This window comes from Eucyclogobius newberryi, unplaced genomic scaffold (assembly GCF_026437365.1).
Source record: "Eucyclogobius newberryi isolate DKJ021-1_F unplaced genomic scaffold, fEucNew1.0.hap1 SCAF_16, whole genome shotgun sequence".
Taxonomy (NCBI): Eukaryota; Metazoa; Chordata; class Actinopteri; order Gobiiformes; family Gobiidae; genus Eucyclogobius; species Eucyclogobius newberryi.
This window is the reverse complement of record NW_027315790.1, coordinates 29,780,861-29,800,485: the sequence shown is the minus strand read 5'-3', so window position 1 is coordinate 29,800,485 and position 19,625 is coordinate 29,780,861. Positions and strand designations below refer to the sequence as shown.

Genomic DNA, 19,625 nt, shown 5'->3' with positions numbered 1-19,625 from the left:
ATGGCAAAAGCTGTGCATAACTTAATGGAGAAACATCATGTGACTGAGTTTACCTGGTAATGTGTGTTTAAATTGTCCTGTATCTGATATAAATATTGTTGTGTGCAGTTTTGTCCAGACTTTTAATACTGAAATGTACAACGTGTCAAGAGCTCATGACTCAGAAGAAGTAACGAGCAGGAGGATTATTCTGTTCCATTTAACATCATTGTACCAGAGCAACTATCAGTCATCATTTATGTTTTGTACAGTGTTCATTTGTTGAATTAAACTTAAATATATAAAGAAAATAAATATGACAATGACATTTTAAAGCTGGGAATTTTATTGAATATTAAAAGAGCAGAACAAAAGCAAAAAGATGAAAAGCAATTTCATTTTCAACAAAATCAAGACAAATTCTATCCCAACTTTATGAATCTAGCGTTTCAAAACCAACGACTCTTCAACTTTACTCTCCAAAAAGAAAATGTTCTAAAATCTATTTAAAAACACATTTACATCTTTAATAAATAATCACGACAACTTTGGGATTCTCTTTCCTTTCTGATGAAACGCTTTGAGGCAGAAATACATTTGACTTTAGATATTTTCTAATTTTGTGATGTTGAAATGTCACATAAGTCTTGAATATCGGCAAAAATTTGATATCATTTATGTTATTTTAGTTGGCTTTGTACATATACTTTGTACATATTTATTTATAGGCAACTGTTTGATACTAAATTAAATGTATATAATTGTAATTAGGTTACATCTCTGAAAATGAACCTTTCCTTTTCTTTTCTCTGCCCTCCATGCAAATATGAATATGGTTTGATTGTATTCCAGGATTATACTTTACATACAGATATGCATTCAAATTGTAGATGATATTTAAAAAACAACGTGTATATGAGTAATAATGCCACACAAATATGAATTAAGAACAACTGGAAAATAGATTGATGCTTTAACTATTTGCAAAAACAAGTTCAACGATACTTTTGTAATATTGTGAGTAACCGAGCCCTGTTTGAAAGCTAAATTTGCACGTGTCATTTGCATGTTGTAAATATGTAATCATGTTTCAAAGCTAAAAGTATGAATCTCGTATGAAGCTTGTAAAGGTTTATGACAGCCAAGAATAACGAGCTGGAAAACACCAACTGTAAAAACACCACTCCTCCGACACGTGCTTTAAGATCTGTGAAGACAAAGTACAATTAAACATCATTATTTTACAATCTGAAATGAGAAACAATCTTCTCGTTTCCTCATCTATCCAGGCCTGAGTGTAACACAAAATGTATATTGGTTTGTGGCTATATTAGTGATATAAAACACTTAACTACACTAAATATATGACATGGTACAACCCCTTTTATCATCTTGTTACTTCTTAGTTACTTCTTAAGCCGTATATAGGCGCACAAAGTATTTCTAGTAAATCTCAAATAAAGTGCAGTTCACTCACTTTGGATTGAGCTCCTCCACAACGTCTTGGTCGCTCGCGGCTGCAAAGACACAATCACAATGAGTCAAATAAACACTCTTTCAATAGTGTTACGCTGAAGCTGTTCAAATGTGCACTTACGGCTTGGCGGGCGCTTGTCTGCAACAATAAAAACACGACTCCGTTACTTACATTTTGTCCATACATTAAACGTTAATAAGGGGGAGATGTCTTACCGTTCTTCTTCTTGTACAGGAAATACCCGAGAGCGGTCACCACGGCGACACAGAGAGCGATCCCAGCAGCAGCGATGATCAGGGGAGTGATGGACTTCTCTGTAGAATCAGGAGGATCAGTGATATGAATGTTACAGCAGAGTTACTTTAATGTGTGCTCTCTCCTTTGATTCAATGAGCCTTTTTTATACAGTGTGAATGCCTCTTTCTGTTTCACCAGCTCAGCTATTTCTAATATATTCATTACTTTCCTTAATCTTGTTTATAGACCACTGATTCAAGTGGGAGAATGGTGGCCCCGTGGCTGCTGGGTTTGTGGTTCAAATCTCCCTTTAGCGACCTAAAGTCACATCCACACAATCTGTGGCGTGTAACTGGTACAGAATGGCATCCACGTCGCCTCTTTTCTAAAACGATGAAGAACATTTACTGAATTAACCTCTTATGTTGAAATGTTTAGGCTCGGGAGACAAAGCCAGAAGAAAATATGTAAGATACAGAGATGCATTTATGATTAGAGATATGATTGAATTACTTTGAATCTACAATTTAAACCTTTTACTCTTTTATTTTGTCCTTTTTATATCATTATTAGGATTGTGGCTGCGTTCACACAAACACACAAACTACGTCACATTTAAGACTAAACCCAAAACTAAACCTAGACTAGATCATAAACTAAACCCGAACTATAACAGGACAAAACCAAGTCTAGGTCAGGACTGAACTGGTCCCAGTTTGTGCTCAGTCTAATTACCATGTCCATTCACTCTTTTATATTTAGAGTTAGAGCGTTCCAAGTCATTTTCCTCATGTTGTAAGAAAGTCTAATCCACACAGCAGTAAAGTGTGAGCAGATCATTCAAGAATCAAAGGAGATTAAGACATTAAAGATGGTCAAAACTAAATATTGAAGCTCAGTCTCACCGTTGGTCCTGATCACAGCTTTGTCCAGTTTGGTGAGGACGTCTTCTGGGACTCCAGAGAGTTGGAACACACAGTGGTACCTGCCCCAGTCTTCAGATGGGATGGAGGACACGTCCAGCTCCACACTCTTCTGGAAGGTCCCGTCGTGGTTGGGCAGAATCTCCCCGGGGTCCACGTCCTCAAGGAGCTCGTCTCCATCTTTAGTCCAGAACAGCATGGCTCTGTCGGGGAAGAAACCTGTGGCGTGGCAGGTGACGGGGGACGAGGAAGACTTCTGCAGGAGCGAGATGGAGGGCAGCTCTGGGAGAGGAGACAAGAGGAGTGTTTAGGGACAATTTAGCTCAAGTCGACACTCTGGACCCAAAACAACATATGAATCCATGGAATTTTACAAGCTCAAAACAACTCTAACCAATCAATACTTCAACAACTATAAACCTAAATGTAAAGTGCTTTTTATCTGCTTTTTGTGTCACATAAACTTGACTTTATCCTTCAGAAAGTTTGATGTTACAAAGCTGGTCACAAACTAGAAGAATGGTGATCTATCAGACGATGTGAATGAAAGTGAATGAAGGGTTTCAGTTTTGTTTGGTCACGGTGTCAATAACTGTGAATAATCCTTAAATGTGATGTTTGTGTTTTCACAGAACAATCATCACAAACTAAAACATAAAAGAGTAAATAATGAGGGAGAAACACAAAAAGAAAAGAAGTTTGTATCTTTTATGAAGCGTGGGAACGTCACATTTATTTCCCTGTAAAAACATTTAAAAGGTAATTTCAATAAGCTTTTAATTTCTTTTTCTTTTTTAGATTTATGATGATTATTTAATATGCTAAAATTATGAACTGAATGATGAAATTATCTGGGCATTAGGTCAAACATCGAAATAAAAATGTACTTGAAATATTTGCAAATTCGTTGTTGTCGTTTGTCAAGTTTTGTGAGGTAAAAACAAAAGTGTGGCACAAAAGGAGAGTGACAAAGGAGAGAACAGTGTCAGAGGAGTTTGTTTTTGACTCACTCATTTTGAACCAGGTGAGTTGATTTTACCTGTCCTCATCAGGGTGTCCTTCCCGTAACTGACGTACTTCTTCAGCCACTCGGGACAGAGCTGGGTGTAGTAGTGTTTATTATAGGCATTGTTGGCTTCATTCTTGTCCCACTTGAGTTTGGTGATGAAGGCCTCTTGTCTTGGTGCGATCCATGTTAGTGTTTCCAGGTCAAACACAATGAAATCTTCTCCATCAAATCCATACTGATCATATCCTTTCACTTCACCAGTTTCATCGTCCCATTCACAGCCGTACATGTTCTGGTTAATGTGGGCCCCTGAGAGAAACAAACACCATCAAACCACAGTCACACCAACTGCCCCCCCCGACCGCCATCGCCACGGAGACGGGAGTGGACGGTGCATGATGGGAAACCGAGTCATAAAAACCAACAACAACCAAACTAAAGAAACATGAAAGCGGCGCACACAGCTCTTTGTTCCTGCGACACGTCCGCGCTGAGAAGCTCCAGACTCTGTCCTAAAACTACAGGACGGAAACAACAGCAGAACGAACGACACTGAGGAGAGGAACGACACAGAGGTATCCATGACGACTGTTAGAAGAGGAAGGACGCCATCTGAACGGGACACACGCTTACAACAAGACTTCATTTACATCCAGGAAGTCATTTTGGAACCACTAAATAACACTTTGACTTATTATTGAGGGAAAAGTGTCGACCGAAATTGAGGAATGTAAAAGAAAGAAAATAAACTATAACTATTACAAAGAGCAAGTGAATACACACGAATCTGAGAGTGTTTTATGGAGTCATTTTGAAACAACTGGCTGGATAAATGTTTTTGAGGAATAATTATGAAATGAAAAATGTAAAAGTAAAAATAAAGAATGGATAAGAACGTTGGTAAAAGAGGAAGGAACCGAAAACTACTGTAAAATAAACGGTTCATTTACACAAACTGTTGAGTTTAAGGATGTAATTATGTCATATCTAAATGGACTAAATTAAAGTTCAAGTCAATGTTGAATGAAAAATGTAAACGTAAAACATGGAGTAAATGAGATCGACGACGAAAGAGGAAGGAAATAAGATAAAACTTCTGAAAATAAGAAATGAATAAAGTGAGTTTATTTCAGTCGAGGGTGTAATTTTGTAAGAACTAAATAAGAGGCAATTTTAGGGAAATATTGAATGAAAAGTGTGGATCAAATTGAGGAATGGATAAAACAAGTTGGTCAAAACGGATGGAAATATCAAAAATCTAGATTATAAAAATGTGTGAGTTTATTTTGATCCTGGATTCAATTTTGTAACAATGAATCTAAAAGTTAAAGTAAATATTGAATAAAATCTTGAACAAAAAGAGAAATGAATGAAGTGCATTTGGTAAAAGGAGGAGTTGAAGTCTAAATGTTTCATGTGAGGTGGAAGTGTCTCTGAGTGTGGGACAGTCTTTCAGGAAGTCCAGAGCAGCACAGCCTCATTAGACCTCACAGACACTGCCCCCTGCTGGTGGAACATCTGATCAACTCTGAGAATCTGGAGCAGATCAAAACTAAACCAAAGTCTCCTGGAATTAGAGCTAAATGTGAGGAAACCTGAGCTCAGAGAAACAGCACTTTAAAGACTGGTACCATTATTTTAAGTTAAATTAACTGGTTGAAAATCGTGTTTATTTTCGTTTTTCGCAGTGAAATAAAAACTTAAATGTAAATCTTAAATACTCTTGTCTGTGTAATGATTATAATTATTTTAAACCTGAATAAAACGGGTCAATGTTTATAATTTGTTTATAAGAATGTCACGTTTGTAATTATTTGGGTTTAATAATATTATTTCACATAAAATCTGTTAAATGTCACTTTGAAACAAAACTGAGTTAAAACATTTATAAATAATAATAAGCTCAAAAGTTTTTTTTTTTTTAATGATGGTTATGGTTTATTGATATATATAATTTAAGATAATCTAACTGCTGTGTGAAAAAAGTACATGTTCATTAATTTAGTGAGTAAAGTTTTAATGGCTGTATTTTTATACATAAAAAAAATATTTATGTACAAAAAAAATATTCTTCTTTTTATTTGTTCAACTTTATTTAAGTTTCACAAACATTGAGAGAAAGAACTAAATTACTTGAAAAGAGAAAATGAAAGACAAACCTCCAGTTTGGTTCATGCGCTGCCTTACGATTTCAATGTTGGCTTTGAAGACCTGCTGGGCATTCAGAAAATTCCCAGTCTCTCTGTCCCAGTACTGAGGGTTGTCTTCTGTCGCTTTGTTCATCCAGTCCTGTTTGGGTTCTGCTCTCTTCGTGTTACTGTCGTAATGAACCATCTCAACATCATCAACCAAACCCACACCAACAAACTCTGGGAAGTTTGGGACTTGAGACGATGAAGTGTAGAAATATTTCAGGGAATGTGTCACTGAGGAAAAGAAACAGTTCAGTTTTTACAGACACAAAACAAGCTAAAGTCGAACTGAAAACATTCACACCACTAAAAGAATTCACATTTAACAAGTTCAAAATGTTTTGATTTGGACACACAAAATATAGAGCTACAAGTTGAGGCAACTACGCCCTTATTTACAGTTTAGTATTCTACACTTCTTTAATTATATGAAGAAGAAAAACTAAATATTTTATTTTGACTACATTTGAGAATTAAAGTCGTAGCACCAAATCCTTCAGGAGGAAAACGTTTACAGTTTAATGTGTTTAATTTGACATTCTATCCGTTTTGTTTATGAATTAAACTGACAAAATGAGCTTACGACAAAAACCCTAAAGTGAAAGTATAAAGTCTAAACCCCTGGATCGTGCTAAAAGTGTGAAAGAGCCTGTGCTTGTTGTAAATGTAAAGATGGTGCTACTCACTTGCAGAGGCGCCGTGTAGGATGATTCCCAACACAAACAGACTCACGCAGAGCTTCATGTTGGACTGTGGCCTGTGAAATCTCCTCATGACACGGACCAAACCGGACCAAGTCACTGCACCGAGTCTCTGAACGTAACTACTCTGAAGGAGCGACGTAAAGCTAGAAAAGAGGCTGGAGAGTGGGCTGTGCCTCCTACATTTACTCATCTACAACCAATCACAAGCAGTTTCTAGGTCAAAGACTCTCTGAAAGGTTTGAAGCGAAAGTGAAAGTCACTTTTGATGGCGTCGGTTCTTATATTTCAATGTTTGACAGCGATATTGTGTGTTTAGGCTCATTAATACTGTCGGAAATCAGCATTTTAAAGAGAAATGGAAAGCTGTGGGGCTGATATGGGTCATTTATCCTCAACATTTTCAGAAGAGTGACAGACACGTATCAGCCTTTTATGACTTTCTATTTGACTTTTAGAGCTTTAAGTCTTTATGTTGAGTTTGTTATTATTATTAGCATTAGAAACACAATCTCTTTATGTCCACTTAATATGGATTTATTCATTGATTCTTTTTTATTTAGTTATTGTTTTTGTATTTCTGTTTCTGTAATTTCTATGTGATTTGAATGATTTTTTTCCTGCTGTGAAGCACTTTGAATTGCCTTGTGTATGAAATGTGCTCTACAAATAAACTTGCCTTGCCATAAGAAGCCTGTGTTTTTAGTGTCTGTAAGTACCAGGTTCTCTACAGTTTCTATTGAACTAACATTGAACACAGCGTGTCTAAAATGAAAGGTGTATCAGTTCTGATTTGCTGACCAGGCCTATTATTTCTCCATCAAAGTAAAATTGAGAAATGTGACTCCATCTGGACACTGAGCCTTTCACTTTACAGCTTTGTGTTGACCATGAAATTAACTCAAGTTGAACAAATGAAGCCAAACTGAGACTGATGTTTGTGATAGTGTGTGTAATATAAAACTGGCTTTAGCTTCATGTTGCTAAAGGTTCAATTATTAATTTAGCTTATTATGTATTTTTATTATTTATTAGTGCATATTTTTTATTTAGTTTTACTCTTACTTTTTATGCTAAGTAGCTAAACAGAAATAATATTAGTTCTTAGTAAACGTTTATGTGCTATTAGATATAAAGACAGTCGATCATAAACAGTGGTAAATATTATTCACTTAAACAACCAATTCAAGCTTAGTTATTTTTATGAAGAATATCCAATAATTTAGTTTGAATGCGATATTTTTTTAGTCCCAAAGAGAACCAAAAAGCCCACATTTTATTAATTTAATTTGTTTTGACTCGGATGTTTGACCCGGAATAAAAACTAATTTTACGAATAATTGCAAGTAAGTACAAAAAAATTGGCAGAGATAGGGGGTAGGTGAAAACAGGACTTTTCTGAGCACTCAAGTCTTAAATACAGGAATCAAACATGCTTTTTTCAATTACATTTCAACTCTGAGTAAAGACACCATTATAACACCTCATTTTACATCATATATATCATATATATCATATCCATTGACTGTACACACATATTATACTTCAACAGCAGAAAAACACCACATTAATGAAATAAAGTTATAAATGATGTTGAAAGAAAAGCCTACAACATGATCCAAACTCATCTGCCTCGAGCACTTCTAACACCAGGAAGGTAAAAACAAAAACAATATGCATTGTTTTACTTTTATAGTCTGGCTTTTAGGGCCGTGGTTGATGCTCGAGAGAAACTTTTATTACACTTTATTACACCGAAACGTAAAAATAAGCCAATAGGATTTTAGATTGACCTACACGTCACTTGTGCCCAGGCAGAGAAGGTCCTGAATTCTGCAGACTGGTTTGAACCACCATCATAGTAGAAATAAACCCTAAAGTCATCGCAAACACTATTTTTAAGTGTATTTGTTTTATTTTTTGCTTTCTACATTGTGCATAAGAACAAATGTGAACGTGTCCGTGAGCTGCTGTTTCTTGTAAATCACATGACCATCATTACACTGTGGGGGATGGGAAGATCAAGAGCCTCAGGTTGTGTCGGAACAGGTTTATTTTCATATGGGTGTGTCATGTTTTTAGTGACAATGAAACGGCTTGATGTTGTTGTATTTGTATTAACTTTCTTGCAACATTTTCCACTTAAAATAAGGCATTACAAGTTAAGAAGATAAATACAGAGTCTACGCTCTACTATTTTAAAGTACATTTTATACTTATGATCTTTATACATATTTTAATAGTTTGTACGGTGATTTTAATGCACATTGTCCTGTTTTGTAAAGCACTTTGAAATACTTTGTGTACTATTTGTGCTCTACAAACTTGCTTAGCCTTAACTAACACTAAAATATGATGTTAGAAAATGTGATGTGAACTATATATTTTTGGGAATAATTTAGCTATGAAAATATGAAATACTCGTAGAAGCATATTTAATGGATCCATAAACCTAAAAAGCAAAAACAAACCAAACCGCGTCACGAGGACAAGCACTTTCTTGAACAAGGGCGACATCTAGTGGTCAGTATCAGATCTCTAATTTAATGCGCTGGAGGTTAAAAACAGCCAATATTTTGGACTTTTCGAATTAAAATATGTGTTGAACCTAATGCAGATGACTACAGGAACATTTATCCAACAATTTTATCGAAGCTTTTTGTGTTATTTTGCCCGCGTGGCTCCCGGAAGTCCTTTGTCATTGCGCAGTTCGAATGGAAGCGAAAGTGAAAGTAAACACATGGAGTAGTTTTGGGGGAAATCCACTGATCGAGAGCGCAGTGTCTGAGTTTACAGTGATATCAGACCTCACTGCAGACGGAGGACGAAGCAGCACGCGAAAATGACCCACTTTTCCACAATTTACAAGCTGTCCCTGGTGGCGGTGCTTTCTCTCGTGCAAGGTGAGTTCACACGTCGTGCTGCTATTATACATTTATACAACGTGTTTCTTCAAATGACGTTTAATTATGCGTAATAACTTTGATATTATGTACATCTCCCATCAAAAAATCTACTTATATTCTATTTAGACATAAAAAGAAGATTATATAAGCACATGACTTCTTATCAGATGAGGAGTTTAAGGTGAAGGGGCGGGTCCAACACCTGCTTGTATCCATGGAGATCCATTTGTTTGAGTACATTTATTTTTATTGTCACAAAACACCTTGGTAAACATGTGTTCTGCTGTGTCGCCTGTCCACGGATCTGACCTGTATTTTGGTGTCTCCATGGAGATAGATACGTTTAATGCCGTACTGTGGAACATCTGGCAAAGCAATGACACGATGGAGACAAGCTGGTGGCGGACTTCCCTCACATATTACACTTTTAAGGAGAAAAAGTGGTTGATGTGACACAAAAACATTTACAGATGAATAATAGAAAAGTGTTTCAAAAGAGAAAATGAAATGAAATGTTGAGTTGTTACACTTTTAGTTTTAACGTTGAACAAAGATCACTCTGGTCTCCTGTAGTTTCATGTTCTCCATCTGTTTGTGTCATGTCACATCTCTGCTTGTGTTTCCCGTCACAGTATGCCACTCGAGTTGCCCCGTGATGGAGTGCTGGTACATGCCGGTGAAAGCTCAGGTCAACTCTCTCCTTTTTATCAAGACCGACGAGCAGCAGCACGAGCCGAGAGCCGCCAACGCACCGTCTGATGTCGACCACGTCTTCTTCATCACTGGTTGTTGCACACACTGATTTTCAATGTTGTGGATCTTTAGGGCGTTGCCTTTCTTGTTGTTGTTGTTGTTGTTGTTGTTTTATGGCGGTTGACATCCGAGTGTTGCATTACCGCCAGACTTTATTCCTTAGACTTTGTCGTAGTCCTAAAAGTTCTTCTTCCAGTGCCTTGACTTCCAGTGCTTTGTCCTCAGACTCTGTCGTAGTCCGTAAAAGTACTCCTTCCATTGCTTTGGTGTTAAAAAGTCTACGCCGTGCGTCTACGAGCTGCCACTCGTAGACGCACGGCATCATTACCTTTCTTCTTCTGTCTTGTTGCTTTTAACTGACGGAATGCGATCATGGACAATGGAACATAAATTATTTTGAAGAGATTCTAATATTTATTGATGTTTTGTAGGCGAGCAAATGTTTATTCCAGTTCCAGAGTAAAATCTGTAAGAATACAATACAAGATTGTGTTATACAGTAATAAATGAGCAGGGAAGAAGTAGAAGCCAAGGCTAATAAAGGTTAATAAACAACTTAAATGAGATATTTCAAATAGCAACTTTAAATTGTAGAATGATTATAAGAAAATAAGATAAGAAAGAACAAATTTCACAGTGGCCAAAATCATTTGCTATTGTTCTTAATGCATAATAATGAAGTATTATGTCAATGGCATGAAAAAGGGAAAAGTAAAAAATATTATAAATAAGAATAAAACAGGTACAAATAAATATAATATTTGCTGAACCAAAAAGAGATATGTTGAAACAGATCAAATAATTTTTCAAATCAACGCATTTAATTTGACATGATGAATCTTGAAACGTTTCATACAGATCGATATGATTAGTATGATATATGCATGTATATAAGTCTTATAAGAATTCAACAATAATCGACTAATTGTGACTGTTTTTTTTTTAATCATTGTTGACTTCACAGACTCTAAAACTCATATGGAAATGTATTTTATAACAAAGACAGGGGCATTATGAAATCAAAATGTCAAAAAAGAATAAACTAAGATTACAATGATAATAATTAACTTATTCATAGATATTCTCTATCTAGAAACCTTTGGTCTCCATATTTTAACCTTTTTTGGTTTATAATGTATTTAAACAATAATTTAACTGATCGACTAATAACTAAATAAGTTAAACTAAATCTAAAATAACAGTTAGTGACAGCCTTTCTAATGAGTACATTCACTTACACGTTGGCGTCCTCTGTAGATCCCTCTGCCTCCTTGTGCCATCGAGCCCTAAACCCTCCAGAAGGCTCCATAAAGAAGCCGCACTGTGAGCTGAACCAGATCCAGCCGCAGCCGTCCTCTCTGCTCTGGGTGGCCCCCCTCACAGACTCCGCACAGAGCCCACTCTACCTCGAGGCCCAGTGGTTTGCAGCCACGATCCACGGCCTGGATAAAGAGATGTCTGTGACCACCGTCATACGCGCTCCAGAGGCAGGCGACCGCCACAATGGTACGTCCTTTAAGGAAACTCCATTTGACATTGAATAAACATGTTCATTTTTGTCCAGATTAGAATGGTTTTCTCTCATCATTAGCTTCTTTGGAGTTGAATTTAATTGATTCATGAATGTTTAAGTAATGTTCTTTAATGTATGTTTTCAACTACCTCCTGTCACCGCCCCACTGTCCTGAACTTATATTATTTAACATATTTACCCAATACAAACAAAATACCCTTTTCTATTATTAAGTTGTTTTAGACCAATGTTTCAGTTTACAATAAAATAAGGATCTTTAATTGTGTGATTTTAGAATAATCATTTTCATGCTTGTACATAAATACAATTTCACATCATATATAACAAATTAGTTCTATTGGCCTATGAAATCTTACATTTTCTTTCTTTCTTATTGTTTTAACACATTACTATTCATCAAGTTTGTGACCAGCAAAATCAAACTTTCTGAATGACTAAATTAATAAAAAAGAATAAGTAATAAGTTTTTTACGCACACACACACACACACACACATACATACGCGCACACACACACAAACACACACACACACATACATACATACTTACATACGCACAGACACACACATACGCACGCACACATACGCACGCACGCACGCACAGACACACACATACGCACGCACACATACGCACGCACACACACGCACGCACGCACAGACACACACATACGCACGCACGCACACACACACACACACGCACGCACAGACACACATACATACAGACACACACACATACATACGCACACGCACGCACACACACACATACGCACGCGCACACACACACACACACACATACATACATATGCACGGACACACACACACACACACACACACACATACATACATACATATGCACACATGCACACACACACACACACACACATACACACATACATACATATGCACGGACGCACAGACACACACACACACACACACACACATACATACATACATATGCACACATGCACACACACACACACACACACATACACACATACATATGCACACATGCACACACACACACACACACACATACACACATACATACATATGCACGGACGCACAGACACACACACACACACACACACACTTACACACATACATACATATGCACACACACACACACACACACACACGCACAGACACACACACGCGCGCCTTTTGATTTTGACACAGTTGGTCTAAAATAAAGTTGTTACATCTTATTTGAACGTCCTGTGTCCAAATGGTTTATTAAAATGCTGCTACGTGATCAATATTTCAGTTTGATGTTATTGAATACAGCATTTTCCATATTTCCTAAAGCACTCGTTAACACAAGTGTCCTTCCTCGCCGCAGTGATCTTGAGCGTCACCACTAAAACCGTGTCCGTGATGGCGCGACTGGGCGAGCCCGCGCTGCTGGACTGTAGTTTCTGGGTGGACCCTTCCTCTCCTTTCCACGGTGCAGGCTTCTCCGTGGAGTGGCGGTATCAGTTCAGGGGAAACGGCCGGATGGTCCTGGGCTACGACGGGAAGACCGACCGCCTGTCCAACATCGGGGACAAGAGCGCGACGCTGGACTTTGAGAGTTTGCACCGGAACGGAAACGCCTCTCTGATCCTGACCGAGACCAAAGTCAAGCAGTCTGGGACGTACATCTGCTCCGTGCACATGCCGTATCTGCTGGCACAAGTGGCTCTGGAGCTGGAGGTCGTAGGTGAGCGCATTGCAGTACTATGATCTTTGAACGTTACGCACGTTGTTATGGATTTATTAGATCCAAAATGTAATAAAGAGTCTATTAAAAGTTGTTGTTATCAGTAGTGAACTAAATAAAATGCACGAAGGATGGTGGATAATGAGGAGTGTATTAATTTACTTAACAGTGTAGATCGGCAGGCCATCCCAAGTATAGGGCAAAAACTAGAAAACGTTCTTTTGAAAATGTGAAAATTCAATTGGATGATGCAAAATTCCACTGTACAACATTGACAAAGTTATACAGTATGGTAAGCAAACTATGATTTATTTTAGAGCTATTCATGCTACACTGTGGTTGTCATCATCAAAATAATAGTCATCAAATTAAATCAATAAAATATATCCCGAGATATTTAATGATACTGTATAAATATATCAAATTGTTAATCATATTTTGCATCTTTCACTTTCAACTAAATTGTCTTAAAACTCAACATCTGTCTTTAAATATAACCATAATTGCACATTTAAACTACCTTAGGCTGACTCTTTAGTGTTTGTGTTTTCTCCCCCCAGAGCCCCCGTCCGTCTCCATCTTCCCCTCTCCTCTCCCCCTCATCGTCTCGGGACAATCCCTGGCTCTTCACTGCGAGGCGACTGGCTTTGCCCCACTCCCTCTAGACTTCAGCTGGGTGCTCACGGACTCGGAGGGGAACGTCAGGCCTCTGGGATCGGGCAGCGTGTCTGGCCACAGAGAGGGTAACGACGCCACCTTCAGTCAGACCAGCAGACTGAAGCTGGACTCGGCCGCACTGGAGCAGGGCAAAGGAGGAGAGCTGAGCTGTGTGGCAGCGACCCTCGGGGGCACGCGGCGGACCAGCGTCGCCCTCAACGTCATCGGTAATTCAGATGAAACAAATACCAGCTACAATATGGTTTAGACCGGGTTATTGGGTTCAAACACCAGCTACAGTATGGTTTAGACCGGGTTATTGGGTTCAAACACCAGCTACAGTATGGTTTAGGCTGGGTTATTGGGTTCAAACACCAGCTACAGTATGGTTTAGGCTGGGTTATTGGGTTCAAACACCAGCTACAGTATGGTTTAGGCAGGGTTATTGGGTTCAAATACCAGCTACAGTATGGTTTAGGATGGGTTATTGGGTTCAAATACCAGCTACAGTATGGTTTAGGCTGGGTTATTGGGTTCAAACACCAGCTACAGTATGGTTTAGGCTGGGTTATTGGGTTCAAATACCAGCTACAGTATGGTTTAGGCTGGGTTATTGGGTTCAAACACCAGCTACAGTATGGTTTAGGCTGGGTTATTGGGTTCAAATACCAGCTACAGTATGGTTTAGGCTGGGTTATTGGGTTCAATCACCAGCTACAGTATGGTTTAGGATGGGTTATTGGGTTCAAATACCAGCTACAGTATGGTTTAGGCTGGATTATTGGGTTCAAACACCAGCTACAGTATGGTTTAGGCTGGGTTATTGGGTTCAAACACCAGCTACAGTATGGTTTAGGATGGATTATTGGGTTCAAACAGCTACAGTATGGTTTAGGCTGGGTTATTGGGTTCAAATACCAGCTACAGTATGGTTTAGGCAGGGTTATTGGGTTCAAACACCAGCTACAGTATGGTTTAGGATGGGTTATTGGGTTCAAATACCAGCTACAGTATGGTTTAGGCTGGGTTATTGGGTTCAAACACCAGCTACAGTATGGTTTAGGATGGGTTATTGGGTTCAAATACCAGCTACAGTATGGTTTAGGCTGGGTTATTGGGTTCAAATACCAGCTACAGTATGGTTTAGGCTGGGTTATTGGGTTCAAACACCAGCTACAGTATGGTTTAGGCTGGGTTATTGGGTTCAAATACCAGCTACAGTATGGTTTAGGCTGGGTTATTGGGTTCAATCACCAGCTACAGTATGGTTTAGACCGGGTTATTGGGTTCAAATACCAGCTACAGTATGGTTTAGGCAGGGTTATTGGGTTCAATCACCAGCTACAGTATGGTTTAGGCTGGGTTATTGGGTTCAAATACCAGCTACAGTATGGTTTAGGCTGGGTTATTGGGTTCAAATACCAGCTACAGTATGGTTTAGGCTGGGTTATTGGGTTCAAACACCAGCTACAGTATGGTTTAGGCTGGGTTATTGGGTTCAATCACCAGCTACAGTATGGTTTAGACCGGGTTATTGGGTTCAAATACCAGCTACAGTATGGTTTAGGCTGGGTTATTGGGTTCAAACACCAGCTACAGTATGGTTTAGGCTGGGTTATTGGGTTCAAACACCAGCTACAGTATGGTTTAGGATGGATTATTGGGTTCAAACAGCTACAGTATGGTTTAGGCTGGGTTATTGGGTTCAAATACCAGCTACAGTATGGTTTAGGCAGGGTTATTGGGTTCAAACACCAGCTACAGTATGGTTTAGGATGGGTTATTGGTTTCAAATACCAGCTACAGTATGGTTTAGGCTGGGTTATTGGGTTCAAACACCAGCTACAGTATGGTTTAGGATGGGTTATTGGGTTCAAATACCAGCTACAGTATGGTTTAAGCTGGGTTATTGGGTTCAAACACCAGCTACAGTATGGTTTAGGCTGGGTTATTGGGTTCAAACACCAGCTACAGTATGGTTTAGGCTGGGTTATTGGGTTCAAATACCAGCTACAGTATGGTTTAGGCTGGGTTATTGGGTTCAATCACCAGCTACAGTATGGTTTAGACCGGGTTATTGGGTTCAAATACCAGCTACAGTATGGTTTAGGCAGGGTTATTGGGTTCAATCACCAGCTACAGTATGGTTTAGGCTGGGTTATTGGGTTCAAATACCAGCTACAGTATGGTTTAGGCTGGGTTATTGGGTTCAAATACCAGCTACAGTATGGTTTAGGCTGGGTTATTGGGTTCAAACACCAGCTACAGTATGGTTTAGGCTGGGTTATTGGGTTCAATCACCAGCTACAGTATGGTTTAGGCTGGATTATTGGGTTCAAATACCAGCTACAGTATGGTTTAGGCAGGGTTATTGGGTTCAAACACCAGCTACAGTATGGTTTAGGCTGGGTTATTGGGTTCAAACACCAGCTACAGTATGGTTTAGGCTGGGTTATTGGGTTCAAATACCAGCTACAGTATGGTTTAGGCTGGGTTATTGGGTTCAATCACCAGCTACAGTATGGTTTAGACCGGGTTATTGGGTTCAAATACCAGCTACAGTATGGTTTAGGCAGGGTTATTGGGTTCAATCACCAGCTACAGTATGGTTTAGGCTGGGTTATTGGGTTCAAATACCAGCTACAGTATGGTTTAGGCTGGGTTATTGGGTTCAAATACCAGCTACAGTATGGTTTAGGCTGGGTTATTGGGTTCAAACACCAGCTACAGTATGGTTTAGGCTGGGTTATTGGGTTCAATCACCAGCTACAGTATGGTTTAGGCAGGGTTATTGGGTTCAAATACCAGCTACAGTATGGTTTAGGCAGGGTTATTGGGTTCAAACACCAGCTACAGTATGGTTTAGGCTGGGTTATTGGGTTCAAATACCAGCTACAGTATGGTTTAGGCAGGGTTATTGGGTTCAATCACCAGCTACAGTATGGTTTAGGCTGGGTTATTGGGTTCAAATACCAGCTACAGTATGGTTTAGGCTGGGTTATTGGGTTCAAATACCAGCTACAGTATGGTTTAGGCTGGGTTATTGGGTTCAAATACCAGCTACAGTATGGTTTAGGCTGGGTTATTGGGTTGTCAAAAAGTCTATTCCCAGTTACTAAACAATAGTATCATGTTTGTCTTTTTTTTGTACCATTACTGAAAATGACACAATGACACAATAACAAGTAAAACACATTTTCACCATTCCTTAGTAGTTGAAATGATTGTGAACTACTAGATTAAGTCCACAATATTGTTACTTTGAGTTAGATAAACACAAGCAAAATATGAATCATTTATTCACCAGGCTAAACCCGGGTTGTACAGTTTGTGGATGCGGCTTACATAGTAATCAAGTTTTTGCCAATCACATTTTAAACAACTGTTATTAAAATGCATAGTCTAGCTGCTCACAAGGACATGTAACCAGAAGAAAAGCATTTGATCAATTAGCAAAATTATGAAAATATGACATAGACATGAAACATTTCCAATCATAGTTCACAAAGCAAACATGGTTTAGAAAAAGGTTTGAACCACAACATGAAATCAGAAGTCTAATACTAGAATATTAACGTTCTTTGAGAAGGTGAGAAGGGGTGTGGCTTGGGTCCTGAGGATTAGGGTAATCAGTTACCTTCTGCCTTTGAAGATAAATACAGTTTTATTGTCTTTGCATGTCTCTTACAAAGGAGTGTCCCGGGGTTGAGGAGACAGTATAAATATGAAAGGAGTGTTTGCTTTATCTATTGGATGATGGTTTTTTGTTTATTCTCGTGCTCATAGGATTCAGTACTCCATCCATCGAAGACTCAATGGCCATGGTGGGCGTGGCTTTAGTGCTCTACGGCCTCATCAAGTTTGTCTCATGGACTTTCTCTGGTTCAGGTGAGAAAAATCTTTTCTCTTTTCTCCCTCCCTCTCTCTCTTCCTCTCTCTTTTATTGTTTTACTTTCTTACTTTCTCTCTGTCAAGTTCTCACTCTCTTTTTTCTCTTTCGGTTCCTCTTTGACTCCCCCGACACTAACTTTGCATTTTAAATTCTTGCAGGTGATGATGACACTGATGAAAAGGTATACAACTTTTTGGGCTATTCTTCAACATGAAATAGAATAACTCAAATTGTCGGCTAAACTGTGTTATTTTCATTACAGAAAAAGAATTAAAGATTGGATATTTTTATAGAAGAGCTACTCAGACAAGAAGAAACAGGCTTTTTGGATATGACCTTTTGTCAGTTTTTACTTCATTGTTCTGCTGACGTAACTCAAAGGGGGGAAGCAATTGCTGTACGCCAGATATTTTTGAACCATTGGAAGCAGCTTGAAGTAGTGTTTTTATTTTTGGATTCTTTTCTTATTTTGGTACAATATTTACATGTGTTCAACTGCTGATTTTATTTCTTGGAAGGACATGTTTTTTGTGTGTGTTATAATTTAATTGTGCTTTTCGGATTACCCTTGTTACACATGTCATTCAACATAACACTATAACATTATTCATCACATACAGATGTCCCAATGGCCACACTCATTGAATATTATGAAAAATGGTCTGTTATTAATTATTTAAATTATTAGTTTTGGTGTGTACATTTGACAAACATCGAAAATAAAAAAGTTGTCTGTAAATAAAATCTGGTTTGTATATATTGATATTTCCCTATGATCAAGTGACATCAGATAACTATGTTTGACTAATAATACAACCAGTGTGTTGGCAATAGATATGTCCACTCTTTGTGCTGAATGTGAATACAAAATAAATTGGGAGAAAATGTGTGTTGATCCTTTTTAAAGTTGTCTCACTCTCAGACATCAACAGAACTTTGACTAAATAGAAATAAAGACATTTCGTTGATGTTCTGTCATGCTGAACTTTTCAATGTTATAAAGAAATGTATTTAGTTTATTTTTACTACTTCTGGTCAAAACAACTAGAACACGACGCAGAAGTGCGCGCAAAACATCGACGGCACGGGCCAATGAGCGTTGGCTTTACTCAACACAGTGCGGCATTAACCAATCAGAGGCTGTGTCGTTCAAAGGCGGGTTCTTCTTCCTTGTCCACACGAAACAGCAGCAAGTCACGGGTATTTTGTATTGTTCAGGCTGATCGGAGTTAGAACCATAACTAACTTTAGAACTATAACTTTGATTTTATGGGCTGGAATAACCAACGTAAGATAACAAACGTTTTATTTTGAAACATGATGGTTTCAACTGCTCGTTATTTGTCAGATCACAGCTGCTAATGGTGTTGCTAACGCCATGGCTAACGTGGATCACTAAAAATGTCTCACTGAGGAGCTTCTTCGACCGTGTGGTTTCCCTTTCTGTTCATACTTTTTAAGTGGTGAGTCTTTTACAGTTCTGTCATCTTCAAATGCTTGAGATTTTAAGTGATCAAACACATTTTGTCTAACAGTCAAAGCTAACAGATGGTTATTTCTTCTTGACACTGGGCTTGCATATAAACCTTCCATTAGAACTGGAACTATTAATCAGAATAATCGTATTTTGATCATCACTATCTGGATTACACTAAGAACATGCCAGAA

The 19,625-nt window shown here is 38.3% G+C and overlaps 2 protein-coding genes across 3 annotated transcripts; one reads left to right on the top strand and one right to left on the bottom strand.

Moving 5' to 3' along the window:
* Positions 1–459: 459 nt before the first annotated feature.
* On the bottom strand, positions 460–6,681 carry LOC140362161 (major histocompatibility complex class I-related gene protein). Of its 2 annotated transcripts, XM_072448217.1 has the most exons (8): positions 6,504–6,681; positions 5,785–6,051; positions 3,656–3,934; positions 2,599–2,898; positions 1,672–1,770; positions 1,577–1,594; positions 1,457–1,496; positions 460–1,186 (listed from the first exon to the last, which is right to left on the bottom strand). In XM_072448217.1, exons 1-8 carry the CDS (start codon positions 6,589–6,591, stop codon positions 1,180–1,182), a joined length of 1,098 nt encoding a protein of 365 aa, XP_072304318.1. In that variant the 5' UTR covers positions 6,592–6,681; the 3' UTR covers positions 460–1,179. The 2 variants fall into 2 exon arrangements, 1 of the variants encoding a protein (XP_072304318.1); XR_011927054.1 differs by having other exon boundaries at positions 1,457–1,594.
* Positions 6,682–9,267: 2,586 nt separating this feature from the next.
* On the top strand, positions 9,268–18,925 carry tapbp.1 (TAP binding protein (tapasin), tandem duplicate 1). Its single transcript, XM_072448216.1, has 8 exons — positions 9,268–9,421; positions 10,057–10,209; positions 11,435–11,683; positions 13,049–13,408; positions 13,969–14,292; positions 17,852–17,953; positions 18,116–18,138; positions 18,220–18,925. The coding sequence occupies exons 1-8, from the start codon at positions 9,361–9,363 to the stop codon at positions 18,229–18,231; spliced, it is 1,284 nt and encodes a 427-aa protein (XP_072304317.1). The 5' UTR covers positions 9,268–9,360; the 3' UTR covers positions 18,232–18,925.
* The last annotated feature ends 700 nt before the right edge of the window (positions 18,926–19,625 follow it).

Excerpts from the sequence above, each read along its gene's own strand:
- tapbp.1 (XM_072448216.1), top strand. The coding sequence starts at position 9,361 with ATGACCCACTTTTCCACAATTTACAAGCTGTCCCTGGTGGCGGTGCTT. Across the intron at positions 10,210-11,434 it reads CCACGTCTTCTTCATCACTG|ATCCCTCTGCCTCCTTGTGC; the intron begins GTTGTTGCACAC and ends CGTCCTCTGTAG. Across the intron at positions 13,409-13,968 it reads TCTGGAGCTGGAGGTCGTAG|AGCCCCCGTCCGTCTCCATC; the intron begins GTGAGCGCATTG and ends TTCTCCCCCCAG.
- LOC140362161 (XM_072448217.1), bottom strand. The coding sequence starts at position 6,591 with ATGAGGAGATTTCACAGGCCACAGTCCAACATGAAGCTCTGCGTGAGT. Across the intron at positions 6,052-6,503 it reads CCTACACGGCGCCTCTGCAA|TGACACATTCCCTGAAATAT; the intron begins GTGAGTAGCACC and ends TCTTTTCCTCAG. Across the intron at positions 2,899-3,655 it reads GGACACCCTGATGAGGACAG|AGCTGCCCTCCATCTCGCTC; the intron begins GTAAAATCAACT and ends CTCCTCTCCCAG.